The sequence below is a fragment of the Convolutriloba macropyga genome, chromosome 4 (genome assembly GCF_964194025.1).
Source record: "Convolutriloba macropyga chromosome 4, txConMacr16.3, whole genome shotgun sequence".
Taxonomy (NCBI): domain Eukaryota; kingdom Metazoa; phylum Xenacoelomorpha; order Acoela; family Convolutidae; genus Convolutriloba; species Convolutriloba macropyga.
In genome coordinates this window covers 34,718,910-34,737,388 of record NC_134471.1, presented here as the reverse complement: position 1 = coordinate 34,737,388, position 18,479 = coordinate 34,718,910, and the positions used below count along the sequence as shown (strand labels likewise).

Genomic DNA, 18,479 nt, shown 5'->3' with positions numbered 1-18,479 from the left:
ATGGACAGCATATGAAGATATAGAAATGAAAACTAATAGAGTTTTTCAATATCTCATTGCTTTAGACATTGAGAAAGACATGGGTGCGATGTCAGTTGAGATCCTGTTCGAGAGGATGATGTTGTTGGAAATGAGACAGCTTGTGAAAGAGATTGGAGGGGACACCTTCGCAGAGATGAAGAGCTATTCACAGCCACCACTCACAGCTGTACAGATTGTGGACATCCTTATCGAGATGTTCCTGGCCAAGACTAAGGACCAGTTCAACAACTGGAATTCCAAAAAGCTGGTAAGGTTCTTACTCTTCGAAAAGGATTGAAATTGTGCCACTATTGTTTCCATCGCTGATACTAAAATGGAGGTTTTATAGAAACTTTTTAATGCCTGGATTTGAATAATATTAGGTGCTGTTGAAACACTGAACTAGGCATGTTTTCCACAAAGGTTTCCTAGCGAACCTTTAAAAATCTATAAACAATTTGATCAATCAATATAGATGTTGTAGCTCATCAAATTGCTCGATCTGTTTTTCTTCAGCTGGAAGATCCGGTAAACGTGTGTGAAACGTTGATTTCATTCGATTGTTGTGTTTTTGATAGAGATGAAGATTGCTCACTTTCATTCTTTCATCGATCTTTTGTGTGATTTGGTGTTTAGTGCATCAATTGCGTTGACTGTGTTCATTGGTTAAATCATTGAGTTTATTAATAGCCGCACAGCGATAGCTGGGGCTATTATTGGCCTTCTCTTGGTTTTTTTACAATTCAAAGAATTTGAATTGTATTGGGGCGCTGTCGTTTTTTTAAGATCTGTTCACACATTTTCATGAATTTTGAAGTCAAATTGGGGTAGTGATTTTGGTCACGCCGAAACAGGAAGTAGAGCGAAAAATCGAGTGGTTTTGCGGCGTGAATTTTTTAAGTCTAATTTTAAAGTAAAGTGAGAAAACGGTGTTTGAACAAAAATTCGGTTTCTCGGTAGTGGTTTTTTGTTCACATGCGGCAATTTCACTCTGATTTTTACTGTTTTTTCGATTTTTCGAATCGGGATTTTTTTCTAATTGGTTTTCCCAGTCCATTCACAGCCATTCTAGGCCTAGTTTTTTCTTTGAATTAAATTTTCATTTCTCGCTAGTGGTTTTTTGTGTTCACATGCTGCATTTTGACATTGATTTTCTGTTTTTTTTCTTATTTTTATCTGATTTTTGTAAAAAATATTTTCTCGATTAATTCATAATCCATTCTAGGTGTAATTTTTGTCTGCTTAGTCAATGAAAATTCTTTGAATTGTACGTCAGGACTTGTCCTGCTATGTTTTTTTATTTCGTCGTCATGATTTTTGTTACGACCATATGACGTCACAGCCACTTCTTGTTCATTCGTTCATGCAATTTCAACTGAATTGCATGTGTGACGTCATTTTTCGCTCTTAATGGAGCGAGTTTTTTGTTCATGCGCGTGATTAAATTTTTGGTCACACTTGACTTACCTCACTCTCAAAAATGACTTCCTCGCTTTGAAATTGACTTTTATTTACTTTAATTCAAAGAGATACGGTCAAATGGGTGTGTGTCACTCTAAATGAAGGTTATTTGAGATCATCTAATAGAGGCAGCAATAACTTATACAGATTTTTAATCAAAATATAACAGATCAGCCTTCAATGAAAAGACGAGTTTTTTTGGTCTGTCTTTTTTAATGTTTTTTTTTAGACTGCCGATCTACGAATCTATTGCGGCTCTTTTCTGGCAATCTGCCTGCTATGTTTAAGTTTTTTAGGCATTGTGTGAAATTGTCTGAACACGTTTTGAAGCGAAGATGAAAAGTTGATATCAAAGGTGAGTTGAGTCCCTCCTGGTTAAATTCGACATGATCCATTTTTGTTGGCTCACTTTTGCACTGACCAATGTTTTCTGGTCATGCCATGGGGTAGTGGATAAGAAACGATAGTAACTTTCCACTATCCCCCCAAAGTTTTCCTGCTTTGCAGATTCCCAACAAATTTCAAATCGGTTTTAATTAATAGCCGCGTCAGCAATTTCAGGCGGCTATTATTGCGCTCCTAATTTTTTACAATTCAAAGAATTTGAATTGTATTGGGGGCTGTCTTTTTTAAATAGCCGCCGTCATCTTCTCAGCCGGCTATTATAGCGCTCCTATTTTTTTACAATTCAAAGAATTTGAATTGTATTGGGGCGCTGTCATTTTACGACTCGAAGAGGAGTATTGGAGAAGTCCTTTTTTTAATCAATTTTATTGGAGTGATTTTTGAAGCGGGAAATGAAACGCGTGAAAAAAATTGAAGTGATTTTGGTGCTGAACAAAAGTGAAGAGCGGATTGAAAAGAGAGTGGTTTTTGTGCATACCTCTGTTTGTGAGAGAGCGAGAAATTGATGTGTGAAAAAATTTTCTCGAAGCGAGCGAAAATTTTTTGTTCACGTGCGGCTTTTAAAAGCAGTTTTTTTGCAACTTTTGATGGTTATGAGGTTTGATTATGATATTGTATTAGTTTTAGGCCAAATGTTAATTTGGAGGTTTTTGATCGGTTTTGCTGATTTTTAGACGAAATTTAATGATTTTTTGCCTGTTTTTTTGTTTTAATGCTTTAAGTGGGAGCTGAATAGAAGCTTGCCACTTAAGATTGCTAATTAAGCTTTTTAATATTCAGATGCCAATTGATTAAAGTTTTCTTGGTATAAATCATCTTTTTCTTAGGAAAAGTGACAGAAAAATTTAGAAATTTTAAACCATTTTTCATATTTTTTTGCAGTTTTTCTTTTTTTTTAACCTTAGACAAGTTTCTTAGCCTATTATGACTTGCCAATTGTTTTGCGAGCTTTTAGTGCTCTAATTTCAAAGAACTTTATTCGGCTTTATGTTTCCTTGTACTATTAAAAAAACTCATTACTTTTTTTGTTCAATTTCTTTTTGAATGCCGTTTCTATTCTTCCTTAAATTGTCTATGGCATTTGTGGAGTTTTAGGGTTCACAATAGTTGTTCTGGTTGTTTAATCTTAAGTATGGAAAATTTTCTGCTTCGAGTCGTTTCCGGAATTCTTCCGGCTAGGTTTTTTTTGAGATCTGTTCACACATTTTTCATGATTTCTGAAGTCAAATTGGAGTAGTGATTTTGGTCACGCCGAAACAGGAACTAGAGCAAAAAAGCGAGTGGTTTTGCGGCGTGAAATTTTCTCGCTCTAAATTTAAAGTAGAGTGAGAAAAGGGTGTTTGAACAAAAATTTGCTTTCTCGCTAGTGGTGTTTTGTTCACATGCGGCAATTTCACATTGATTTTTACTGTTTTCTCAATTTTTTTGGATCGGACTTTTTTCTAAATGGTTTTCCCAATCCATTCATAGTCCGTTCTGGGTCTAGTTTTCTGTTTAGTTAATGAAAATTCTTTGAATTGTACGTCAGGACTTGTCCTGCTATATTTTCTACTTCGTCGAACACAAAAATGTTTCGCTTTACCTTATTTTGCCGCTTTTTCAATATTTTGAGTGAAATCTTTTTGACTTCTCTAGTTAAGTTTCTCTCTTCTCTCATTCTGCTGAAAGTGATTTTGCACATCAGTTGCTCAGCAAAGCAATTCAAAATGAAGAGTAAGTATAAAAAATTGAAGTCGAGAAATAGAAACGGGATGAACCCATAAAGCCCAATTTTAGATGCCCGCTATTTGAACGTCGTTCCTATAAGTCTTAGTTACCATCTCTAATGCTTATTGGTATTGATAGTAGCCCCTGTAGCCTCTCTCTAAGAAACAAGTAGGTTCAACTACAAAATACCATCAAAATAGATCAGACTTAAAAAATGTTATTGTACAAATATTTTTTTTTCAATATTCTATTCTTTCAGTCCCAATCATGCTCATTGGAATCAACGGTGTCTATTTTCGGCAATATGCGGGGTATGTTTTAAGATCTGTTTACGCATTTTCATGAGTTTTGAAGTCAAATTGGATTAGAGTGATTTTGGACACGCCGAAGCAGGAAGTGGAGTGAAAAAGCCAGTGGTTTTGCGGCTTGAAATTTTTTGCTCTAATTTTAAAGTAGAGTGAGAAAACGGTGTTTGAATAAAATTTCGCTTTCTCGATAGTGGTTTTTTTTGTTCACATGCGGCAATTTCACTTTGATTTTTACTGTTTTTGTCGATTTTTCTGATCGGATTTTTTTTCTAAATGGTTTTTCTAATCCAATCATAGTTCATTCTAGGTGTAGTTTTTGTTTGAAACAAGTTTCCTTTTCTCGCTAGTGATTTTTGTTCACATGCGGCATATTGACATAGATTTTCTGCTTTTTTAAATTCTTTTGATCTGATTTTTTTTTCAGAAATGGTTTTCCCAATTCACTCTTAGTCCGTTCTAGGTCTAAGAGTTTTTGTTCAGTCAATGAAAATTCTTTGAATTGTACGTCAGGACTTGTCCTGCTATGTTCTTTTACTTCGTCTAACAGATTTTTGTTTCGTCTTACCCTGACTTCTTGGAATTGACTTTTTCAATGACTTACCTCACTCAAAAAAATGACTTCTGAACTTACTTATGGAATTTTAAGTTTTATGAACATTTACTAATTAAAGATCAATAGTGTGCATCAAAGTAGTGTGTCACGCCCCTATTTCGTCCCGATCAGTGCGTAACATAGTGCCAAACTTATCTGCCCTTATTCTTGAGTATTAGTCTTGAGTATAGACCGTATGTTTAATACAAATGACAGTCCTAATCTAACCGATGAAGTCTATTCATCTATTAAAGAAAATTTTTCGCTTGAATTGTACGTCAGGACCTGTCCTGCTATGTTTTTTGTTTCCTCGTCTGACAGCCTTTTTCGATTTACATTTGCTCACACAGCAAAGCTGAAGAAGTGAAATGTTCTGAATGTCTTCTTCCTCTCACTAACGGTATTTGCCCGCGTGGCGTCATTTCTCACTCTCTTGAGCCAACGTTTTTAGCTCGTTTACGTGGTTAGATTTTGACCACACGTGACACCTCACTGAGTAAAATGACTTTGGAACTTTAAAACTTAAGTTTAATTTGAATTAGTTTAAGGTCAAAGGAACTCATATGTGTAAGAAATGAACTCATGTGTGCCTAATGAAAAGGCTTCTGAGCAATGAGTTTTAACAAGCTTTATTAATTATTGCCAAATGTTTTTTACATAGTTTTAGAGCGGCGTCGATAACTTTTTCGACTTTTATCTATCTGTTTTATTATACGGCGCGAAAGTCTGTTCTTTCTCAGCTATTCCGGCGATCTGCCAGGTATGTTTAACGCAATTTTTTGTGCTACCGTTTTGCATGATCTCATTTTTCGTCTAACCATTTGACGTTTCGTCCTGAAAAACGGGATCAAAGGTAAAGCCCGGGCATTGTTTTCTTAGAGCCTCACTAATCTAATTATGCAATTCACCGCAGCTGTTTAGGAGTCATAAATTCGTAGTCTGAAGGGCGTTTATTAGAGTTTGACCGCCATTCACCCTGCCCTCAATGGCTCAGCGCCGCATTCCTTTGCCCTCCTCGTCCACACGTCGCCTCATTCCACCCGTAACCCAGAACGCTTGACCAAAACTCCTGACGTTAGTCGGGTATGTTTAATAGCAGCGACGTGGCGGTGGCGCGGCTATTGCTGTCCTCCTCTTGTTTTTTAGTTGCTCTCAAGCAAAGTTTGTAGCAATTATATTAGTCCTGTTGGTCTTTTGTATGCGATTTCTTGCTTGACCAATTTTTCGTCTGACGCTTTTGTTTTTTTCGTTCTCAAAAACAAGATAAACAGGTGGCGCCCAGCGTGCATGAAGTGCTCTAAGAGCCTTTCAGCTCACTAGTCTTCAAGTCTGCCATTCACAGAATCTGTTTTGAGTCAATGAGAATTTAAATCGGAGTTTTATTTTTGAATAAGGATTGAGTAGTAGAGGGAGCGATAAAGTTAGTATTCTAAAGCGCAAAATTTGTTCAAACTGGTCTGCGAATGGTTTTTAATCGCCAGTGTTCAGCTAGTGGTTTTTAATTGCTTTTTTGCTCGTTTGTAGCAAATATAATTGTCCTACTCGTGTTTTTATGCAATTTTTTTACCACTGACTTCGTTGGATCATTTTAAATGGCTCTCAAACTAAGTTTCTAGCAATTCTATTAGTCCTGTCTTTTTTGATGCGCTTTCTCGCATCACCGATTTTTTGTCTGACGCTTTTAACTATTCGTTCCCAAAAACGGGACATACAGGTAAAGCCCGGAGGGCATTGTGGCTGAGCAGCTCTCTTAGCCTTATGCCCTACTAGTCGCTAAGTATGTCATTCATCGAAACTGTTTCGAGGAGACAACTTCATGGTGTGAAGGGCAGTTCTCAATCCTGACAGTTTGACTCCCAGTCACCCCCACCCAATCACCCCCCCCCCCCCCCCCCCAAACCCCTCCCTCCCCCAACATGGCCCTCTTTCACCTCTTCGAACTTGACTCCAAATCATTTGAGATTTCTCATTTAATGCTTTTTTCTGCTGCTTATCGTTTGCATTTCGTCAGTGAATTTTTAAGTTGAAACGGTTGATTTCATTTTTGACTTCGTTTGATCCCCTTCTCTGCTTTTATAAATATGGTATGATTCAGCAAGCATGATGATAATTGCATGTTGCAGGTTCTATCAACTGAGATGCTGAAGAAGGTGGCAGCGTTTGATCCGACTGCTCCGACTACTCTTGACGTGGCCAAACTGCGACTACTTCTCAACGGTTAGATGATTTTGAAAGCCCCTTTGAAGTCCCAAATTTTGGGAAAAAATGGTTGCAGCGAATTCAGACAAATTTTCCACCACCAGTACAATGACTGATAGTAATAGTTTCGTGGTGCTGTCGAAAACAATTTAGCCTCAACGGCTATCATTTAGACGCTCTCCTTTATTCACGACTCAAAGAGAAGGATTGGTGAAGCGTCTTTTTTACGACTCGAAGAGCAGTATTAGTGGATCTACTTTTTTGATCGGCGGTAATTTTGTTGGAGTATATTTGAAACAGGAAGTGAAATGCGTGAAAACAGTGTTTAGATCAAATAGCTGACGAGCTGAGAGAGTAGTTTTATGTTCCTGTCGCTTTTTTGATAGCGAGCAAGAAAAGTAGATGTTTGAAAAACTTTCACTAAGCGAGCAAAACTTTTTGATCATGTGCAGCTCTTTTCAAACTGAATTTATTAGTTTACTTCACTCTTTTTCAGTCATATGTTTTAGTGTTTCTCTGAATTATCTAATCAGGTAATAGTGCGTTCGGAAGCATTTTCGACCACCTGAAGCGAGTTCTACACTTTTGGTATCAATTTTCATATACTTCAACACTTTGCCTTGTTTTCAGATTTGTCAGCAATTTTTGTATTCTTCTTCAATCTTTGGTAGCATTTGGAGTTTTGTGGTTGAAATCAGTTGTTCTCGCACTTTTGGTTGGCGCTCAATTTGATTGTTATTAATAGCCGCCCTCATCTTCTCAGCCGGCTAATATAGCGCTCCTATTTTTTTTACTTCGTCGAACTTTTTTTCGCTTTACCCATTTTGCCGCTTTTTCGACATTTTGCGTGAAATCTTTTTGACATCTCTAGGCTAGTTTCACTCTTCTGTCATTCTGCTCAAAGTCCTTTTAAACAGCAGCTGCTCAGCAAAGCAATTCAAAATGAAGAGAGTCAGTATTAAAAAATCGAAGCCAGAAATAGAAACGGGATAAACCCATAAAGCCCATTTTTAGATGCCCGGTACTTGAACTTTGTTCTCATAAGTTTTAGTTACTATCTAAAATGTTTATTGGTATTGATACTAGACCCTGTAGCCTCTCTCTGAGGGACAGGAGTATGTTCAATTACGAAATGACATCAAAATAAATCGCGCTTAAAAATGTTTTTATACAAAAAGCAATTTTTGTTATTTTCTTTTCTTTCAAAAAAGTTATGGGAATCAACGGCGGCTATTTTCCGGCAATCTGCCGGGTATGTTTATTGTTGAGTTGTTTAATAGCCGCCCTCATTAACTTCTGTCTAATGCGTTTAGCATTTTCTCCCTCGTTAACATCTCTAATGTGTTTTGGCATTAATACTAGCTCCCGCAATATCTCTTTAAGAAACAGGATTATGCATAAAATAGCCGCGTCAGCAATTCCCGGCGGCTGTTATTGCGCTCCTAATTGTTTTTTTACTTCGTCTAACAGATCTTTGTTTTATCTTAACCTGCGTCCCGCGTTTTGTTTTTCTAGGGTAATTGCGTGACTTACCACGCTCAATAAAATGACTTCTGAACTCAATAGTGTCCATCTAATTAGTGCCAAACATATATGCCCTAATTCTTGATTATTAGAGTCTTGAGTTTTGGTTTTGAATTGAAAAACCCTATTGGGGCTTTCTCCTTATAGAGCTTGTGTCTCATAAAAATGACAGTCCGAATCTGACCCAAAAAGTCTAGTGGTCTATTAAAGGACTGGTGGTCATAGCCACAAGGATCTATCGCGGCTATTTTACGGCAATATGCCTGCTATATTTGTCATTGTTTTTCTGTTCAGTCAATCGCCATCGGTGTTAGATTTGATGGCAGCTTTTTTTTGGCATTTTGCGAGGTATGTTTTTTGTTTAATAAAATCGAGTAAATTTGAGCATGTCTGTGACAATTTTGGCTAGTATTTAATTTCTTTGCCTATTTCTAATTTTTTGTGTTTCTGACTAAGTTTTCTTGATCAATTCTTAATTAAAAATATTTGAGTTTTGTTTATATAAATCGACTCGTGAATGCAAATTAGGTCACCTTGCACTGCAATAATTAAGACAAATTTTGCTTTTAGTTGTTTGATATTTCTCTGCTAAGTATTGGGTAGTTGAATGATCTAGCAGAAGATTTTTGTAGACAATTTTGTTTGAAACAGAATGTTTTTGATTTTGTCCTTCGTTATAAACATTCCCTTTTCTCGGTTTTTTCTTGACGAACTGGTTACATAGTCTGTCAATTAGTAATATTTTGTTGCGATCTAACTGTATTTTTATTGCAGTCTTTTTCTGAACAGTTCCTTTAGAGTCACAACTTAATGAAACTTTTATCAGATGCTTTTTCAGTTGTCAGTTTTCTTATGTATATTTTCCTTTTGTTTCAAAATATTTAGTGAAATCAATTAGGAGGTACATCAGGTAAGTGAGAATATTGAGTTTTATACTTCGAGTGGGTTCTGGGAGTTCTTCCGGCTATTTTTTATCGATATTTTTTGGAGTGTATTAAAAAGGATGTGCAAGTCAATGCTGCGCGTAAAAATTAACTGATTAGGTTAAACGGTTGAACGAATTGAAGAGCAGAGAGAAGAGTGAGTTATTATCTTATGAACCGCATTTTTGAAAGAGAGAGAGAGAGAGAGAGAGAGAGAGAGAGAGAGAGCTATAAAAGCAGGTGCGAAAAAGTTGCTAGCTGAGCAACATTTTTTGATTAGGTGCGGCCTTTTCGAAGTAAATTTTATTTTGGTTTTAAGAAGTAACGGATTAAGAACTGAATTGAGAATTCTCTGTTTGTTTGTTTTTGACAAGCTCAATCATATTAGATTTTTATGGTTAAGTTACGGTTTTATTATGGTTTTTTATATCAGTTTGTTTGCTGGAGTTTAAGTCTGTCTCCATTACTGATGTATCGTTTTTCTATCATTTGGTAGCCATTTAGTGAACTTAAATAACTCAACATACAATCTGATATAGACACTGGTTTTGGAGTCTCAACTTGCGAAATAATTTCCGAGAACTTGATGTCTTATTTTGCTTTTCTCCAGGTTCTACTTTGTTTACTTTGTTTGCTGTTTCAAATTGTATGGTATGAATGGTATGTTGAATGAAATGTTGAATCATTATAGTGCTTGGCTAGGACTCAACTGTGTTTTGGTGCAATTCGATACCGTTGTCTTCCGGCTATGTTTTGTAAATTCGCATTACCTATCGTTCACGCTTTTAAGTTAGTCGCGACTTACACTTTTTACTCCTGACTTACCTCAGTCACTGTTTCAACTTTCAACTGAATAAATTTTAATTCACTCATTGAGTTACGCGATGAAGTGAATATTGGCAGTGTCAAACGTGCAAAATCAAAAGGAACGGGCTAAACCGATTAAAGCCGGTCATTTAGACATAGTTCATTAGGTTATCAATATTCATTAGAGTGATTGCTACTTGGCGTTAGTATTAAGCTGAATGGCCGACAGCTGAATTAAGTATAATTTTAGAATCTAAATTAAATTGCACACCAAATAGAGCACTTTTTGACCAAATGAAAAATTCTTAGATTAAATTAGAACAGAACAAGTTCTATCGATCTTTTATGCGGGCTATATTATTTTTGTTTTGCCCTCTGAAGCTATTGCATTTTTCGTATTGCATTTACACGCCGCAGAGCCCATAAGAGAATTTGACCGCACGTTGATGCCGCTGCTTAGCTACCTTGAATTCCGTGACGTCATTTGAAAGGCTCATTAGCCTAAATGTTTTGCTGCATTTTGTGATTATTTTTAAATTACAATTGACATACCTCTCTCCAGAAGACTTAAGGTCATTTTAGGGTATCTAAATTGTCAATAAAGGGCAAATGCGTAATTAGGGCTGGTACAAGCAAGACTTTGGGAGGAAATAAAAAGAGAAGTTCAAATTTTTATCCACAAATTTTTGTTTTAATCAAAAAATATAAATTATACGGCTTTTAACTCGATTTCGCAGTAATTTCGATAGTCTGCCGATTAGTAGATTTTTGTGGCAATTTTTTTTATTTGATTGCTTGTTTCCTTTTTAGTATTAGTTTTCAAAAGTTAACCAGTTCTTTATGATAGTAGGTTTTTTCGGGAGAGGAATCTTCGAAGCGTTTCGGGAAATCTGGCTATGTTCTGTTAAGTTCTGCTCACACATTTTTATGATTTTTTAAAGTCAAATTAGAGTAGTAGTTTTGGTCAGGTCGAAACAGAAAGCTTTGGTATGTGGCGGTTGGCTTTTAGGCGTCAAAGTTTTTTCTCGAGTTTTAATTAGAGTAATAAAATGATGTTTGGCCTTCTCTGTTGTAATTGTATAATTGCGTTTTCTTTTCTCTGCGTCTTCGAATCAATTACTAGTTTTCTATGGGTCTTTTCTTTGCTTAATCAATAAATAGAAACTTTTAGTTCATGACTCATGCTGCTGTGTTTAATTGCCCTCATAGTTTGTTGCAGTTATTCTCTTGCGGTCTTATTTATGCGATTTTTAGCTCGAGCAATTTTTTAGCTCGACTGTCGCTTTCCTTCGCGAAAACGGGCTTAAAAGGTAACGCCCCGAGGGAGTTAATTTCTAGTAGAGCCTTATGGCTCATTATTGTCTAAATGTCTTAGTATGCGATTCATCGAAGTGGATTAAGAGACATAAAATCATAATGCATGATGTGAAGGGCGGTTCCTGCCCCCCTTTGACAACCCCCGCACCCCACCTGATCCATCTCCCATTCCACCCGTAACCTCCCATCCCCCCCTCCCGCAATTAGCTACAGTTAGCCTCTCTGTGCTGCAACTAGCTACTGACGACGATGCCAACCGCTCGCCGGTCATTTGAGAGCAAATACCTCGCTTTACCTTTTTGTTAGGTCGCCACATTTAACATTTAAAGCTGCAATGCACTAAGTTATCAACGTTAAGGAAGAGAGTGTACGGAAAAGAGTGTTCCCTAGAGTGTACGGTTAAGTGCTATTAGTTTAATCTTATTGTCCTCCAATTGGGAAGCTGAATTAACCATTTTTTTACTTTGATGAACCGTGGACGACATTCAATTTTTCTCTTATTTTTTCTCTGACTTTTTCAATCCTAACGACGGTTAGTGGGTCAACGGCATCTATTTTCTGGTCATCTATTGGCTGTTTTAACACATGATTCAATAAAATCTCAGAAACTGTCGAACCCCACCGAAATGAACTAGCTGAGCTCATATCATGAGGTGAGGATACAGCGCAGGTTCCTTAATGACTCTATATTGAGGAGTTGCGAACCACAACTCTGGATCTGGAACGAAACCATGAACCAAAGAAAGAATTGTGCATTGCTGTTTTTTTAAGAAATTTCGAAGGATCGCTTGTCGACGATGGGACCGTTCCCAGCTCAAACCCTTTACAATTGGTTGATAGTGGCCATTTCTCTGATGGAGCATGCAGACCACTTCAGAGTGACAACTGCAGCTGCTAAGACCGAGAAGAAGGCCAAGAGGGAGAAACAAGGAGAATCAAACACCACTGTGGGTGCTGGCGACACCACCTCAGCTAACAAGACCACCCTTCTAAATTCCACTACTGAAGTATGATATTTAACAAAATATACTAATCAACCTTTTTAATTGCTCTCAAACGAAGTTTGTAGCAATTATATTAGTCCTGTCGGTCTTTTTTTATGCGATTTTTCGCTTGACCAATTTTTCGTCTGACGCTTTTGACTTTTCGTCCTCAAAAACGGGATAAACAGGTAGCGCCCAGCGGGCATTATGTGCTCTTAGAGCCTTTCAGGTCTGTTTCAGCTCAAACTGTCTTGGAGACTTATACTTATATTTATGGTGTGAGGGGCGGTTCTTAGAGGTTGACCCCCCCCCCCCTTTGTTGACCCCCCACCCCCACTATTGGCTCCACCCCCCCCCGTGGCTAGCTACTGACCAAGCCAACCGCTCGCCGGTCGTTTGAGAGCAATTCGCCCGACGTTAGTCGGTTATGTTCTTAATTGCTCTCAAGCGAAATTGGAAACAATTATATTGGTCCTCTTGTGGTCTTTATGAGGTTTTTCGTCTGACCATCTTGCGTTTCGTCATCAAAAATAGGGTGAACAAGTAATTCTGGGAGGGTATCAAGTCGCTGAGCAGTTTTCTTTGAGCTTTGGTAGTCTCAAAATGTACAGTTCACCGAAGCTACTCAGAAGAATTGAAATCATGTGGAGAGGGGCAGTTTTTTTTAGCTGTTTATAGTGCAAATTCGGCGGTCTCTCATTTCAATTTATTTTCCCTATTTGAGTAATAGCCGCCGTCAGCCTCTCGACGGCTATTAATAAGGCGCTCTACTTCTTTTGCAATTCAACGAATCAATGTTTATTTTGGCGTTGTCTTTTTACGATTCGAAGAGGAGTTTTATAATTAATGTTTTGGTTGTAAAAGCCATGCTGCACGTGAGAATTAAGTGTTTAGGTGAAACGGTTGAACGAATTGTACAGCAGAGAGAAAATGATTTTCTGATCCAAACGCATTTTTGAGAGAGAGAGAGAGCGAGAAAAATAGGTGTGAAAAATTTCCGCTACGCTAGCGTATTAAGCAGCAACTGTACGTTTGGGAGCTTTTTTAAAATTTTTTGCCTGACCGTTTTTGCACTTTTCTTCTAGAACATTTCTAAACTTCTCGAGTGGCTTTTTCTCGCTTTCGGTTCTTCATTTTTGCGAGATTTCTATTGCTCTCACTCTGAAGTAAAGCTTGTTGATAATATAAAGTCGATTGCAGAATAGTTACAAGAAGGGACTGATAGCCGCGTGGGCAGTGCATCTGGGTATGGATGGGGAGAGCAATGGTTCCAATCCTATATTGCGGTGCTCTTAGTTTTTTGTTTTGTCCTCTGACGCTCTTTTTCGTTTTACATTTTGTTCCAGAACATTTTGTCGCTTTGCGTTATCAGTCACTTTTTCACGCTTTATTTCTTGCGTTTCGCGTGACCTAAATTGCTCGCATTCAGAATTTGTTTCTTGCTAAAACAAAGTTGGTTGTAAAATAAGAGGGCTTAAGGGACTTGTAGCCTAGTGGTTAATGCAGACGGTTCGTACGCGGGGGGTTGGGGATTTGAACCTCTGCGTCGTCAAAATTTTTTGCACTCAAAATTGTTCTCAAATGAACACCCACCTTTGGATAAACAGAGGGCGCGATAACTTCCAAATTTGTTTCTATCTGTATTTTACGGCACCCAAGTCTATTCTTTTGCAGCTATTCCGGCAATCTGTCGGCTATGTTATCAATTTAAGTTTGCTATTTCTGAATTTTGCTGCCTATTTCTTCTTTTTCTTCCTTTCAGAATAGTGTTTTATATTCAAGTGTTTGTTTAAAGTTTTTCTATGAGTATTGTTTAGCTAAGTCGCTTTTTAAACCACTTTGTTAGTTTCAATTAACTGTTCAATTGAAGTCAAACGAAATTTGTAACATTTATAATTGTCTTGTCTTTTTTAAGCAATTTTTTGCTTGACTTTTTTTTTTGTCTTCAAAAATGGAATAAACAATTGAAGCCCGATGATCTAGTCGCGATAAGAGTACGCGATTCAAAACTCATTTAAGGGGACAATTTTATCTGAACAGCAGTCCCCCCCCCCTCAACCCTCCGCCACAATCCGCTCATCCCAGCCCATCCCCGTAGAGTGAGAAAATAGCGTTTGAACAAAACTTAGCTTTCTCGCTCGTAGTTTTCGTCAACATTTGACTTTGGTTTTTATTTTTTTTCGTTGTTTATAATCGGATTTTTGTCTAAATGGTTTTCTCAATGCATTCATTGTTCTTTCTTCTGTCTAATTTCCTTTTTTTTGAATGAAGATACTTTGAATGGGTTTAGGACTTGTCCTGCTATATATTTTTTTAACTTTGTCGAATAAAATTTTCTTCCCCTCTAACTATTTTGCCGCTTGTTTATTTTTCTGCGCGATATTTTTTTGACTTCTCTTGGCTAGTCTCATTCTCAAGGTGCTACCGAATGGTTGTCATTTCTTGAACATAAACTATGTTATCAACAATGGTTTTGGAGTGGCAAATTATCAGATGTTTCCAAGAAAATGTTGTAATTGCTTTTTTTCTAATTTGTGCGCTTTATTTGTATCAGATTGAATGGTATTATGATACAATTACTTTTTAATAGGCGCCGTCAGCGTCTCAAGCGGCTATTATTTAGGCGCTCTCCTTTTTTTTTTAATTCGCTTTACTTTTTGATTACGTTTTACATAAGTCACGACTTTCAGGTTTGACTTCTGACTTACCTCACTCGCTGTTTCAAACGAATGGTTTTTAAATCCATTGACACAAGGAATTAAGCAAGATAGTGAATACAGTCAAGGTCAAAAGAGCAAAATCAAAAGAGACGGAATAAACCGATAAAGCCCGGTCATTATGTCATTGAGAATGAAGTTATCAAAGTTCATTCGAGTGTTTGCCAGCTGACATTGGTATTAAGCTTATTAACTTTCAGTAAAGAAGCTGGATTAAGTATAGTTTTAGAATCCAACCGAAACTGCTTCCGAATTAGAACACTTTTTGACACTGAAAAAAATAGAAAAAAAATCGGTCAATTTATCTCTTCTTTTTCTGTTTCAATCCCGATGCGCATAAAGCGCGTCAATGGCGGCTATTTTCCGGCAATCTGCCGGCTATGTTTTAAATTTTGGCAGTGGCTGGCTAGGGTGTAAGTTATTTTTTGCTTCTTATCAATTCTGGAGTCTTTCAGCTATGCTTTTGAAGATTTCACATGTTTTGATGATTTTTTAAGTCAAATTGGTGTAGTGATTTTGGTCACGACGAAACAGGAAGTGGAGCAAAAACGAGTGATTTTCAAGTTTTGGATCCAATACTTTCCTGAATAATTTTCCGAGCGTCTTACTAGTCATTCCTAGGTATATTTTTGTCCTGCTACTTTTGCTCACTTAAACGGGATATACCCATAAAGCCCAATTTTAGGTGCCCTTTACTTTAACTTTGTTCTTATAAGTCTTAGTTGCCATCTAAAATGCCTTTTCTTATTGATACTAACCTCTATTTCCGGTAGTTTAGAAACAGGAGTACAAAATTAAATGGACATAGTTCGCTCTGCGATCAATGGCGGCTATCTGCGGGGTATGTTTTCCTCCATGTATTTATTTAAGCAGGGTACTAAGAGATTCTTCGAGTCTTTTTTAAGTGGTTTTTCACTTGACCGATTTTTCGTCGTATCATTTATTTTTTGTCCCCAAAAACGTGATGAACAGTTAAAACGCGGAAGGCATTAGGTGCAGCTCTCTTTGAGCCTTACGCCTATCTCTAACGTTCCGTCCAGTCTCCCCTCCCTCGTCTCATTCCCTCGCTAATCCAGCACGCTTGACCCCCACTCCCACCCGTGAGACCCCCTACTTCATCTTCCCTCCCAATGCATACCCTAATGCTAGCACCCAGCTGTCTACTACCTTAGCCAACCGCTCGCGGGTCGTTGAAAAGCTATAAGTTCGTCTGTTACGTTTCCTCCTTCGGTTCAAAAATGGTTATATTCATAACCTGACTCTGGTTAGCAGGAAATCAAGCTGCTGATGGGTGCATTAAGATTGTGTGCAATTCTGTCACCTGTTTATTTAGGGAAACGCAGATTCGACTCAAGTGGCAGACCAAACGACTGTTGATGAACCAAGCCAGTAGCAGATTCACTGATTCATCCAAATGAATTTCTCAGCTGTACTGCCTCAAAACCATCTCTTGTCATGAACTTAAAATGTTACCTTTCTTGTCAAACAAATCTCTATTTTCGCTCTATTGGAAGATCATTAAATATTGTAAATATGCATTGAATTAACGTGTGTAAATATAAATATGTTGAAATAATATCCCATGTACATATAGAATTCCGATCATCGATTGACAAATATAGTTTAACATAATATTAGGATTCATCTCAAACAGATTCCTGTTGGGTGCATCGCAAAGTTAATTTTGCGTCTCAGTGGAGGGAGGAGATACTATTTGCTCAGATTTTATCTTGTAAGTTTCTTGTAAGACAAATGGTTATTATTAGTCGGACAGAATTAGCTAGGGCTATTATTGGCCTTTCTTTGTTTTTTACAATTCAAAAAATTTGAATTGTATTGGGGCGCTGTCTTTTTTTAAGATCTGTTCACACATTTCATGATTTTTGATGTCAAATTGGAGTAGTGATTTTGGTAACGCCAAAACAAATGGAGCGAAAAAGCGAGTGGTTTTGCGGCTCGAATTCTTTTTGCTCTTATTTAAAACTAAAGTGAGAAAACGGTGTTTGAACAAAAGTTCGCTTTCTCGCTGGTGACTTTTTGTTCACATGCGGCAATTTCACTTTGATGTTTACGGTTTTTCGATTTTTTGGATCGGTTTTTTTTCTAAATGGTTTTCCCAATCCATTCATAGTTCATTCTTTGCCTGGTTTTTTTTTGTTTGAAACAAATTTCCGTTTCTCGCTAGTGGTTTTTTGTTTTTAAGCGGAGTTTTGACATTGAAATTGTTTTTTTGCTCTGATTTTTTTGTGGAAATGGTTTTCCCAATTCACTAATAGTCTGTTCTAGGTCTAGTTCTGTTTTAGTAAATGAAATTTTTAGAATTGTACTTCAGGACTTGTCCTACTATGTTTTTTTATTTCGTCGTCAAGATTTTTGTTAGGACCATATGACGTCACAACCACTTCAAATCTGCTTTTTGTTCATTTGTTGCATGCAATTTCAGCAGAAGCGCGTGCGTGATGTCATTTTGTGCTCTTAGTGGAGCGACTTTTTTGTTCATTCGCGTGATTAATTTTATTTTGGTCACACTTGATTTACCTCACTCTGAAAGACTTCCTCACTTTGAAATTGACTTTTATTTACTTTAGTTCAAATTGATAAGGTCAAACAAAAGATATGGTCAAATGGGTGTGTGTCGCTCTAGTTGAAGGGCATTCGAGAGCAGCTAATAGAGGCAGCAAAAACTTACACAGGTTTTTAATCAAAGGATAACATATCAGCCTTCAATGAAAAGGCGATTTCTTTGTCTTTTTTGCCGTTTTTTTATTTTGAGACTGCAGATCTACAAACCTATTGCGGCTATTTACTGGCAATCTGCCAGCTATGTTTCACTTTTACATCAGTCTCGGTTTGTACGACTGAGTCGTGAATGACCTCACTCAGTGTTTCAACTTAATGGATTTTAAATTCCATTCCTTCACTCATTGAAATACGTAAAATAGTTGATACGTTCAAAGTCTTGAGCAAAATGAAAAGAAACCGGATAAATCTATACAGCCTGGCCATCAAGTCACGGTGCATTAAGTTACCAAAGTTCACTAGAACGATTGCTAGATGGCACTGTTGTTGAGCTTCATAGCCTTCTGTTTGGAAGCTGAGGTAAGTATAATTTTTGAATGTAACCAAATTTGCAAACCCAATTACAGCAATTTTTGACATAGAAACATTCTGTCAATTTGTATCTTAATTTTTTTTAATAGCCGCGTCCTCAATTCTAGGCGGCTATTATAGCGCTCCTAAATTTTTTTACTTTGTCTAACAGATTTTTGTTTCGTCTTACCCTGACTTCATGGAATTGACTTTTTCAATGACTTACCTCACTCAAAAAAACTTTTTAACTTACTTATGGAACTTTAAAATATTATGAACATTTAATTTTTAAAGGCCAATAGTGTGCATCTAAGTAGTGCCAAACGTATATGCCCTTATTCTTGATTATAAGAGACTTGAGGTTTTGATTTCGAATATTAATTTTGGTATCTTTTCCGTTTGTGCCCCCCTCCCCCAAATGTTAC

At 37.1% G+C, this 18,479-nt stretch overlaps 1 protein-coding gene across 3 annotated transcripts in view; it reads left to right on the top strand.

Annotated features, from left to right (window-relative positions):
• The window catches only part of LOC142337637 (EF-hand calcium-binding domain-containing protein 5-like), a 112,182-nt gene extending 95,584 nt beyond the window's left edge, over positions 1 to 16,598 (top strand). For 2 of the 3 annotated variants that reach the window (XM_075387016.1, XM_075387018.1), the window contains 5 exons: positions 66 to 289; positions 538 to 549; positions 6,618 to 6,711; positions 12,036 to 12,271; positions 16,298 to 16,598. In XM_075387016.1, coding sequence (XP_075243131.1) covers positions 66 to 289; positions 538 to 549; positions 6,618 to 6,711; positions 12,036 to 12,271; positions 16,298 to 16,357 — 626 coding nt within the window. In that variant the 3' untranslated portion in view covers positions 16,358 to 16,598. The remainder of the gene's footprint in view (positions 1 to 65; positions 290 to 537; positions 550 to 6,617; positions 6,712 to 12,035; positions 12,272 to 16,297) is intronic. The other variant, XM_075387017.1, reaches the window with a different exon arrangement.
• The last annotated feature ends 1,881 nt before the right edge of the window (positions 16,599 to 18,479 follow it).